General features: G+C 46.8%; 1 protein-coding gene across 5 annotated transcripts in view; it reads right to left on the reverse strand.

Annotated features, from left to right (window-relative positions):
• Positions 1-12305, reverse strand: part of COL5A3 (collagen type V alpha 3 chain) — a 118767-nt gene that overhangs the window by 84190 nt on the left and 22272 nt on the right. For 2 of the 5 annotated variants that reach the window (XR_014521657.1, XM_083486069.1), the window contains exons 2-6: positions 10889-11056; positions 10403-10616; positions 8688-8850; positions 3855-3977; positions 1621-1752 (exon numbers count right to left, since the gene is read on the reverse strand). Coding sequence is in view for 4 of the 5 variants with exons in the window: in XM_083486069.1 (XP_083342195.1) it covers positions 1621-1752; positions 3855-3977; positions 8688-8850; positions 10403-10616; positions 10889-11056 (800 nt within the window). In the remaining variant the exon portion in view is untranslated. Of the gene's footprint in view, positions 1-1279; positions 1594-1620; positions 1753-3854; positions 3978-8687; positions 8851-10402; positions 10617-10888; positions 11057-12305 lie in introns of those variants that run through there. The other 3 variants (XM_083486071.1, XM_083486070.1, XM_083486072.1) reach the window with 3 other exon arrangements.

Raw genomic sequence — 12305 nt, forward strand, 5'->3', positions numbered from 1 at the left:
TGGCAGCTCTTTCCTGGGAAGAAGTTGGGGAAGGGAAGAGAGGGAAAGATGCTTTTTCTCTGCCAGTAGTGAGCAGTCCAGCAGCTGGAGTTCTGATCCCAGAGGGAGGAACTCCTCCAACTGCTCCATTTGGCAGGAAAATGGTTCTCCCTGGCCAAGCCAACAGTGACTCACTGGCAGGATGAGCTCAGCAGCCCCCTGACCCATATTTCACAAGTTTCTGGATACTGCCCTGACATAAAAGGGCCAGTAATGGGAGGAAGGAAGGAGGGCAGCAAAATGCAGGAAGAGAATACAATGGGCACAGGAAGACAGACCTATGGCATAAGGATTGGATAGAGGGGAGGCATGATGCTCATTTCTTTCCCCTAAGTATGGGGGGGATCAAAGCTTTGGGGTTCTAACCGACCTGAAACACTTCTCTAGGCTATTTCACACATGACAGAGTTGCAAACTCAGGTTTTCCACTCAGGAAGGAAACTGGAACTGCAGTGAATTCTATGAGGAGTGTCCTTGTTGCTGGACTCCAAAATTCCCATCAGCCCCAGCCAGCATGACCAATGACTAAGGCTGGTGGGAGTTACATCTGCAACAACATCTGCAGGGCCACAGGCTCCCCACCCCTAATATTGCAAATGAAAAGCTGGTCTAAGTTCAAGGGCAGACCAATAACTGATGATGTATCTCTGTTGACATTGTCATATTACGCAGCCTTGATTTCTGAACATTTTTATTTTTGCAACAAAGTACAAGGGATATGGGGGAAGCACTATAAAGAAAGGGACACAAAGAATATCAACACCATGTTCTGAATTAAGCTGATATTCTTTATGTACCTTTCCTTACTTTTTTCTATACTGTGTTGTATAAGTAAAACCTTTGGGAAATATACCTTTAAAAAATCCAGGCTGCCTAACAGGACAGTGTCTTAAGAGATACTGATTCAAAATATCAAGGTCCAAAGCGATCCATTTTCTTCAGCCTACATTTCTTTATTTACATTTCAACCTGCCTGCCTTGTTCACACCATGATGAAGCCAGCCATAAATCTATGTGAACACTCTCTGTGATTTACCAAGAGGCTACTGTAGCTTCCCATCCATGCAAACGCCCTGCGTTACTCCAGTTTCCTGGGGAAATTTGGCTGATCCAGCTCATCGACTCACGGGCTCATCTCGACTTTGAAAATGACTGATGGTTGAACATCAGGAGAAGACCCATAGGAGACATGACCTGGCACACAGGTGAGGAGAATGTGTCCTCAGGCATGTAAACTCACCTGCGCGTCTGAAGAAAAAGCTTTGTGGCCAACTGGCACCAGTGGAATCAGAAGCATGGAGGTGAGCCCAGAACTCCCGGCTCTCCTAGAGTTCATGACCCTGAGGCCAGCGGCTGCTGAACATGGTTTTCATGGTTGCCCCTGAGGGGCAGCAACATGTGGACAGAGGAGGCAAGCACTGAGCAGGCAGTTCTGCCTGAAGAACTGCTTGGGACAAAGCAGGAGAAAAGCTGCGAGTTAGGCAGGTTAGGCAGGACAGCTCAGTTAGGTGGGCAGAGGGTTAGGCCAGGAGAGGCTGTGTGTTATTAGGCCAGCAGAGGGCAGTTAGTTGCACTCTCTACCTGGCCGGGGGCCGGAGTGAGCGAGGACGTCTCTGGCGATTCCTTGTTCCTCTTCTTCTTGCCTCTCCCTTTCCTCTTGCCCTTGCCCTTTCTCTTGCCCTTGCCCTTCTTGCCCTTCCTGCGGGGAATGTTCTGCACAGGATTGGGGGGAGGGAGAAGACAGAAGAAGGGGAGGAAATAATGAAGGGTGGGGGGAGGGAAAGAGAGAGAAAGCAGACACTTGAGAAAGAAGAGAGGCACTCCACTATTCCCATGGAACACCAAGAGATGCCACCCCCACCCCCAGCCACCAGGAGCCCATTCCCAAGGGACAGGTAGGCAGAGGGGAACAGGGCACACAGAAGAGAGACCCTTCACCCAATAGTCTAGCCCTTGCTTGCTTTGGGGCCAAGATGGCTCGATCCAGTAACAGTTTATACCTGTCCCTTCTGCCCACATACTCACGTTCTGCCTCCATTCCATCATGCCCAGGGCTCTGCTGGATGCCTTTGGGGTCAACCCCATTTTGCCCACTACATCCCACAGGCTGCAGAAGCAATCTCCATCAACCCTCAAGTGGACGATCCAGGCTCATGGCTGGCCCTATTAGCTGTGGGCTTACCAAATGGAACTAAAAGCAGTTCCTGCAAGAGGGGTTTCCACACAGAGTTCTGTTCCAACATAGGATCCAGGCAGAGCAGGGTACCGAGACCTTTCAGTAATTCCACAGGCAGCTGCAGAGTGATGGATGCCATTCTGATCATGATGGGAAGGGTGTAGCCTGGTTCTGGAGATCCACTTTCCCCAGACGACAGATTAATAACTCAGAATAGCTCAGCTGGTCAAGCATGAGACTCTTAATCTCAGGGTTGTGGGTTTGGGCCTCATTTTGGACAAATGATTCATGCATTGCAGGGGGTTGGACTAAATGACCCTCAGGGTGTCCCTTCCAACTCTACAGGTCTATGATTCTATTATCTCTCCCACATCCCTGAAGTTAGCAGGCTCTGCTCCGTGTTTTGACTGACATTTCAAAGCATGCTGCCATAACTCCCTCCAGTCAACTCCCCTGCCCTGCCCCCGTGAGCCCCCTTAAAAGGTCAGACTGCATGAATCCTTCCGTCCATTTAGTGATGCTTATATATGCTCATGCTTTGAGGCTGAGAGCCTGGGGATTTCCATAGTTGATAACACAAAAATATGTGGCTCTATATTTCCTGACCATGACCCCATCACATACTGCTTCCACCCCCACAACCCTTGTCAGTGTGTCATAAACGCAGAAGACAAGCAATATCTGGGGAATACATCAGAGGCCCCCACATTAAGCAGGTCCAGCTCCAGGTTTCAGCAAGGCATGATGATGTACAAAAAAAAAAGGGCCAGTCTCCACATCTCTACCACAGGCTGAATATGCCTTTGCTGTAGCATTCCCAAGTCCTGGCATGGGCTTCTCCTAGCAGGACTCATTGGATGAATCCAGCTCTGTATGTGTATGAAGGCTTTCTGAATCAGCCTAGCATCTCTGGAACTCTGCCACCTCAAGTACCAATATTGCCCCTATGGAACCAGCAGTGCCGGCCCTACCATTCGCCAGAGTGGGGCAACTGCCTCAGAAAGCAGGTGCTGATGATGGAGGGGAGTCAGTGGGAGCAAATCTTGACTTTTAAGAATGGGGGAGGGGAAGCATCCATGGTACTGAGCAAGCCTAATACGTCACATAAGTCACATTCCATGGTCAGGAAAGGTCTTCTTCACTGACTAGGCCAGGGAGCATCGGCGGATGGGCGAATCTGCTGATTCAAATTTCTCCCTGTTTCTTGCTTTTCAGATCTTAAGTTCAGTTCTCTACATTTCCATATCAGTTGGAGAATTATTCTCAAAAAAGGTTCATGAAAATTTAGCAGCATTTTAAGTGCAGATTTTTCCTACTACACACGTTTTTGCATGCAATTTTCCCTAACATAAAGCATTTTGTATGTTACATTCATCAATATAGACGTCTATATGCACACTTTACCTTAGTATATGCATTTCTGTACATTGCAGAATTCAGAAGAGGGTGGAGTTTACAGAATGGCTGTTTTTCAGTCCATGTACTACTCCAGAAAGTGTGAATTAAGTATGCTTGCCTTTAAATGCTGGCTTAATCAAACATCTCCCCCAGCCCTAGCTCCTATATAGGCCTCCAAATTTGGCTCAGCTCTGGGGTAATAGTCGCGAAAACAGGGAACCCCTGCACTTTGCTCTCCTACCTCTTCGGGATCCTGGGCATGCAACACGTAGGTGAGCTGTCTGTCGCAATCAGGCATGTAATGCTGACAATAGTGGGCTGCAGCTGCTGGATCCGGCACAATCAGCAGCTGCTGGAGATCACCCTGAAAGGAAGACAGGAGTGGGGGAGTGAACACAGCATGTCAGAATCTTGTGGCAAACATGTGCCCATGTGTACAAACACACACACACACACACTGAAAGAACAGGCAGTCGTTGTCAGGGTGTATACGTTTGCATGTACCATCTGCCACATGTCTGTGTGTACATTTCTACTGCAGTGAGAAGAGAGTGTGGTAAGACTGTGGAGACAATTAAATGAGACAAATGTGTTTATTTTCTTGGACTGCCTTCTCCTACAACAACTAGTAACTGTGTTATATAACTTGCCCTAAATGCTCAAAGCACTCCACGGGCATTCACTCAGTAATCTTTACAACAGCCTTCAAGATCAGAATAACCATCCCTCTGTTACAAAATTGGGAGAGGGGAGCCTGAAGCCTTCCTAGTTACAAAAGGTCACCCTGTGAGTTGGAACTTGGTGAGGTGGGAGAACCATTTCTGCTCTTAACCACAATACCACATCATCTCTTAGGAGGAGGTTGCTCTCTCTCTGCCATGCAAGGATAAGAACTCATAACTTTTCTCCCAAGAACTATGCTGTTTTTAGGTACCACACCTCACAGAACTCTAACCCAGATCCTCCCATTCCAGAAGCCACAGCTTCAGTCAGTTAGCCAGCCTAAAGGATTGGTGAACGCTGACCTTCTCTATTGTTTGCTGCTCATTCAGGCACTCCCAGCCTTGTCTGGTCCTCAGCCCAACCTTCAAATTGGCTAGAAGCCCTGTGTCCATCTGTCCAGATCAATTCAACCTTGGTCTTGGATATTTTCTTAGCAGGCGTCCTTGCCAGTGTTCATACAGAATTGGCTTCATGAATATCAGTCTCTTCTTCCATTTGCCTGACTGCTGATCTCATCCTTTCCTAAATGGACTTGTGTATCTGAAGAAGTGTGCATGCACACGAAAGCTCATACCAAGAACTAACTTAGTTGGTCTTTAAGGTGCTACTGGAAGGAATTTTTTTATTTTAAATGGACTTTGTAAGGATACAGCACAACAAGCCAAATAATCTCCTGTCTGCTCGTGGATCACTATCTTTGGACCATGCTCCAGACAGCAAACATTTAGGCAACACAGAACTTTGCACCCAGCCAATGATGGAGCCTGGCAAAGAGCTCTGTATAGTCTGAAAGTCTGCATACTCATATGCCAATGGAACTTAGAGTGCACTAAAAGAAGTCAATCGTCCCTTTTCCCCTTCTTTCTTTTCGTCTCTCTTGTCTGGGACCACAATGCCAACAGCACAGTATGCCAAATTGTTATGACTGTGCATGTACACAAACATGCTTTGAGTTGCAGCTGGACATGCCCCCCTCTCCCTCCACTGGGCCTGTGTGATCCCAGCCAGCCCTGGTGCACAAGCAACATATGCTCCCAATAAATCATCTCATAAAGTATGTCCATTGGGCCTGTTTCCAGCACAGCCCCCGGAACCGCCTGCTCCCACCTGCTCAGCTGGGACCCACAATTACTGTGCTCCCAACATTCATTTGGAGATGGAAAGGAAGAGCAAGATGGAGAGCACAGGGGAAGGGAGTGAGTCATGGCCCAAGGGTCAGGTAGGGACAGAGAGGGCTGGATCAAGCAAAGGAAGCCCCTCGGTCAAAAAGGAAGTCACAGGGAGGGAGGAGCCGCCAGGACTGGGAGAGTGTCCAGATTCCCAGACACATAAACAAATAGAATTGCATATGCACACATACACACAGAGAGAGGAGAACTGCATACCCAGCTTTGTAAAAATATACACTGAAGACCCTGTGAATGCATATTTACTAAGGCACACATCTAAAATACCTCCTAGCATTCTGTTCCCATTCACTGATGTCACAGCTCATTCAATCTACTTCCAGCCAAATTGCAGAGAGTATCCTTTCACATTTTCATATACTACTGTCTAGCAAAAAGCATGCCGTGAACCCTCTGTGCATAACCCCCTCCCAGATTTATTCTGTGGGGAGAATAGCCAGTTAGGGTGAGCTTGGGGTTAGGGAGAGTTACAGAGATATCCAAGAATTTTAATCACCAAAATTGCATCACCAAAAGTCAAACAAGGAGACCCTACTCTCTCACACATTCAGGCCGGCTGCTTACAGAAAGGTGGTTAATATTGCAAATGGGTCTTTCAGATATTACAAGCAGGTCTTTAGCAACAGGGGCTTTTAAAAAAACATGTTTTCCTTAGAAAGTATAAATTCTGACTAGGCATCCCGAAACAGGCAGTGAACACATGCTGAGGAGCCTCGATTGGCCAAGGATCTCTGGCCTTCATCCACCACACATCCAGGGATGTGTACCTGCCCTTCATACTTTCTGTTTACTATGGATAAATGCCAGTGTTGCAGCCGTGAGCATGATTGCTGTGTGGAGTGGTTTTAACTGAAGGGCTGGAGCAAGGAATGAGAGTCCCAGAGTCCCCTTTCACCTAACTAGAATGGAATTTGACAGAAGGCAGAATAGTGACTGCTCGTGAAACTATAGTTCCTGCACTTCTTGCCCTGTTGTTCCTCTCAAGCCCACCCCTCACTGCAGGCTCCCTGGTGCCTTTGCCTGGAGCACTCCCTTCTGCTTCAGGAGGATTAGCTGCATTCCTTGCTGGAGGTAGGAGAGAGGATTACGAGAGAAGTGTGACAGAACAGGCATACAATGTAGCTTTGGAGCATTCCTCCTGGTTCCTTACACACACACACACACACACACACACACACACACACAGAAACAGACAGACAGACACACACACACACACACACACACACACACACAGAGTTTCAGTGAGCCCTCCCACCACATTGCTACCCAACAGACAGTTGCCCCACAGTCCAAAATGGCCACATCCAAACCTTCCAGGCACTCCCTCCGTCGCTGCCGCCCAACTCCCCAGAGGCTAATGGCTCTGGGCCAAGGTTTCCTGAGAGCCACTACAAGAAGTGCTTGTTCTTGGCCACCCCCAGGACCCGGCCTAGATGCCTTCAAAGACCTTCTGCCCTCTGACATTTTGTGCCTGGGGGAAGAATGTAGGAGGCGGCTGGGGGTTTTCTCTGCTTCTGGAGACCACTGGAAAAGGGCCAGCGTTGTCCCACCCAGATTTGGAAATCCCTGGGGCGAGGTCGGGGATTTTCTCTCCAGATGAAAAACATCTGCAGCACTTGAAATAATAATAATAATAATAATAATATTAATAATAATAATAATAATAATAATAATATTCCCCACCCATCTAACTGGGTTTCCTCAGTCAGTCTGGGGGGCTTACAGCATATCTAATAATATAATTAAAAAAACAAACATTAAAAATTTCCCGATACCGGGCTGCCTTCACAAGTTGTGTAATTCTTTATCTCCTTGACATCTGACAGGAGGGCGTTCCACAGGGAGGACGTCACTAACAAGAAGGCCCTCTGCCTTCCTGGTTTTCCTTTTAAAACTTTATTTCCACTTCTGTTTGGAGAAGGTAAAATATATGGGCACTCATTCCACAAAAGTGCAGAATCTCCTCACTGCAGACAGATACCGCTTCCTCTTCTCTGCCTTCTCCTCGTGCCTTCTTCCCCTGCCCCTTTTTAGGTTCCTGTTTCTGCCTATCCACAGTGGCTCCCTTCGTGGGATGGAGGCACATTAATGGCCTCCCAGCAGAAGTGTTGCTGCCATTTACTGGGAGGAGCACGGGTGAAGCAACAGCCAGATCAGGAATACAGTATGCAGTCACATCAGTAGAGTCAACCCAGTGCTCCCACCTGTTTGCCCACACAGCCCTGATCTTGTTGCTGCCTTACTCCTCCTCCCCATAAGCAGCCATGACACTACTGCCCGGAGGCTTTTGCTGCAGCTCTGCCCTGACAAGCCATTTTTGCTGCCCTTCCATCACTTACATTATCTCTGGGCTCCCTGTCCTTCAGCTTCACTACCTCTTGGACCTCTTTCTAGTCATAAGGCCTATGTGAGGTTTTAATCACAGCCAAACTGACAACTGTCCCCTTTCTTCACTTGATCCTGACAGCAAACATTCCTGAGTAGCTGAAATGTTTGCAGACAATATTCTGTGTCATCTCATGAGCTCAGGCAACCCATACCAGAAGTTTCACTGTCACAGTCACAATAGGACCATGGTATGATGATCTAACTTTCTCATTGTGACTCCAAGGCCATAAAAGGACAGCCCACTCAGTTCTGTGTCTGCAGTCCCTGCCTGAAATAAAGTGAAGCTCCATAAGAAAGATCCTAACATAAACCCGGCAGCCAGTACAGGCCTGCAAAGGCAGGCTCTGCTGAACTCCCTCAACCATACAGGCAGCAAGCTTCAGAGAGTGAAGGGTGGAAACGGGTGCCAAGGTGGCTGTTAGGGCAGAATATGGCACCTGGATTTTATAAGATTTGTGGCACTATAAAATATCTGGCCCTGTGAGCCCAAAGTCCACCCAGCCTCCCAGATTCCTGCCAGACCCACGGAAGAAGGTGGCATGACTGGAATTGGGTACAGAGAGTTCTGGATTCAGTAACTCCCATAAGAAACAAAGCTGGCACATAGGAAAGGCCAGATGTTTGGTGGGTCATGCATCCCAACTAGAGTTTTGTTTGTGAAGACATCTGTAGGCAAATATAGACTATCTAACTGACTGGTACACTCTTTGGCGGCAGTTAGAGGTGCATGAAATGATCAAAGAAAGCATTTGAGACTTCTGAACGATCTTTCCTACCTCAAAAACATCTTCATCCAGCCGGCGAGCCGCAAGCAAGGTCACACCATCAACACTGACAATTGGCTGCATGCCTCGCTTTAGGGGAAGTATTGCAGGGTCTTCACAGTCAATACTCAAAGATACATTCCCACCTTCCACACTCAGAGCAATGCGATGCCACCTGCCAAGGGATGGTACAAGTCAGAAAGGTGGGTATTAAGTGGGATAAATAAGGTGCCTGGAAACAGGGCACTGGGGACCTAGATCATACTCTCATCTGACAGTGGAGTGGACTGACTTTCACCATGTATAGTTCTAGGGGATGTGAAACAGACCCAGAGAGGCCACGAGAATGAGACTGGAAACAGTGCTATTTGCTGTTGGCATAAAAGAAGCTGTGGGAATATGATCCAGGAGGAGAAAAGAGGCAACACTGAATTTTCACATAAATAATGATTGCTTCCCACATCTCAAAATTCACTTTATTTGTATCCCACCCTGTTCCCAAGGAACTCAGGAAAGCACATGTGCGGTTATCTGTTTTATCCTATAAGGTAGACTAGGATGAGAGAGAGTGACTTGCCCAAGACCACACAGCGAGTTTTTTGAAAATGTACAAGTGGGGATTTGAACCCAGCTCTTCACAGTCCAAAATCTATCCAATACACCAACCCTTTGATATATGGATTTGAACTACTCAGCTAAATCTTGGACTGAAGATCTCCACTGATAATCACTTCCATATCATTTAAAAGTTCACATCTCATTTATCCTCACAACATCCCCAAGAGGTAGGCTGGGTTGACAGAGTATGTGATAAAGAACTCCCTAAGACCATCCAGTAAAATTAACGGCCCTGAAATAATGTGAACAAATGTCTGGCATGATCAAACCCAATACTTTATTCACTACTTCACACATACCAAAATGAATTGTGTAATTGGAGAAGACCACAGGAACAGATATGGGATGCGAGAATCATGGGATGGAGATGAGCAGAAATGTCTCACCACAATTCAATGGCATTTAACAAGGAATTATCAAAGCAAAGAGTTAAAGTGGATGTGGGGAACATTTGGCCCTCCAGACATTGCTGGATGACAACTCTCATCAGCCGTGACCATCAACCATACTGACTCCAGCTGGTGGAAGCTGAAGACCAGCAACAGCTAGAGGACCACAGGTTCCCCATCTTTAGAAAGTGGAATATTAGGGCTGGGATACCACCTTAGGAAAAATCTGTGTATGTGTGTGCCTGGGGTGTGTCCACAGAGGTGGGGAGTGTCCACTCATTCTTCTTATCTCTGTTCAAGGATTTTAAAAAGGTTTTGATAATTGGCAAAACCTATTTGACCGGAGAGGCTGATGGGAATGTGTGCACAAGGGAATATGATAGAAGCATACAGAAGCTGTCTTTACTGAGTCAGACCACTGGTCCATCTAGCTCAGTATTGTCTGCACAGACTGACAGTGGCTCTCCATGTTTCAAACAGGGGACACTCCTAGCCCTGGAGATGCTGGGGGTTGAACCAAGAGCTTTTTTTCTGCAAGGCAGATGATCTACCCACTGAGCTGTGGCCCTTCCCCATGAGACTTTCATTGTACAACCATCAGCTCTTTGAAAATATATAAGACACTGTAGACCTAAACTGGTCTTCCAGTTGTGTGCATGTGTGCCCAAATCAGATAACAACTTTCAGTGGCTTCTTCCCACCCCACCGATCCCAACTCACTTGCCATCAGCCAAGTTGACTCGGCGAAAGTGAGGATAGTCCTCAGGCACTGGGTGGCCAAGCTGGTCTTCATAGAGGAAGACCGGAGACCGTCCGATCTCTACACCAAGTTGCTGTACTCCCCGCTCATCATATACAGAGAGCAAGAACGACTGGCTTCCTTTGACAGCTCGCAGAGTAGCCAGTATTGAGAAGTCCACTGGGAAGGAGCCATCTGCAAGGGAGGAAGGCAACGCATCATGACAGTGAGAACTGGGAAGGAATTAGAGAAAACAGTACTGAAGTGATGGTATAAGAAATGGAAGGTATCGTGCAGCAGATGGGGAGAAAATGGGATGGGAAGTTGGAAAAATACAAATTCATGTAGAGAAAAATATGTTAAACTTTTGAAAATTTAAACAAAAAATATTACAAAAAAGGCTCAGTGTCTGCCCATCAGCTTTGATGCAATACACAATCCAATGAGTTTTCATGCTCCACCCTTACCAGGAAAGAGCTGCTTAGTTGGGGCGCTGAAATATGTCTGGTTCTCTAGGCGGAAGGCAAGATCACTTTCATCAGAGCCATTTCTCTGGGTGCAGATACCAGCAGCGATAGAGACCCCATTTTTGCCCTCTCGCACACCAAACGCCTGGAGCACATCCACAAGGCCATCTGGAAGGGAAGAACAGGACACAGTTACCCCTTGCCCACAATACAAAGTCATATCTGGGGGGGAGTAAGGGCAGTCCCCACTTCTGTGCCCAAACAGGTCACTTTTCTTCTATGAGATGAGATAGCCTTGCCACACACCATAAAGATGATGTGTTTGTTGAAAACAATAGCACCTGCTTAGCTAGAGGTAGATGTGGGATCAAAAAGGAAGTGTTTGGACACCATGGGAACTGAAACCCTTCCCATGCCTCTCTTACATTTCATACTTCTCCCTTCGTCCTTGACCACTGGCCATGCTGTCTGGGACTAAAGGGAGCTTAACTCCAAAAACTTCTGGGTTCACCTGAAACATTTTGGGCTTTTGATTTGGTGATGGAAAAACAGGAGATTTCTCCCCTCCACCTTAAGAGTCCTTAAGCACCCATACTAACTTTATAAAAACACATATTGTCTTCCTAATAATTTGCATTTATTTACTATTACACATAGGCATTTAGAGATACAGAAGCAAACACACAGGCAGACAGTATTTGTCCCAAAGCAGCATCTTAGGTATCTCTTGACGTTCCTTCCAAAGTCATAATGGCCACCAAGGTGAATGGCTTTAAAAAAGAATTAGACAAAATCATGGAAGATCAGTGGCAGGAGAGGATCTTCTCGATTTTGTAACTTCGTTACTAGAGAAGTTGCGCTGGTTCCCTCTTTGCTGTCCTTCCGCCAGTGGGTAATGACCTTTCTATTCCAACAGGCCTTTGGGAACTGACAATTTTTGAGGAAAGGGCTCTTTTTATAGTATTTTAATTCTATTAGTGTTTAATTACATTTTTATGATGGTCTTTTCTGTCTTTTTAGCTTGTTCTATTTTATCTGTGTAAGCTTCCTTAAGTTTCAGACTGGGGAAGAGGCGGGATATAAATTAATATCATCATGATCATCTACCTCCACTGTCAAAGGCAGTATGCCTCTGAAGACACTGTGAGTCACGAGCAAGGAGAGTGCTGTTGCACAGAGTTGCACATAAACATCTGGTGGGTCATTGAGAAGAAATGGATGGTGAACTAGATTGGCCTTTGGACTGATCCAGGAGGGCTCTTCTTATGTTCTTAAGATGGCCTTATTCAATAACGGCCATATTGCACATTAGAGACCATCATTCCCCAACAACAACAAAGCCATGCCAAGTCTAGAAGAACGGCATGGCTCAGAGCACCACCACATTGCCATGCCAGCTCTTCCATCATCTCCGTCT

Source organism: Podarcis liolepis, assembly GCF_965112155.1.
Source record: "Podarcis liolepis genome assembly, chromosome: 2".
In the NCBI taxonomy this organism is placed as follows: Eukaryota; Metazoa; Chordata; class Lepidosauria; order Squamata; family Lacertidae; genus Podarcis; species Podarcis liolepis.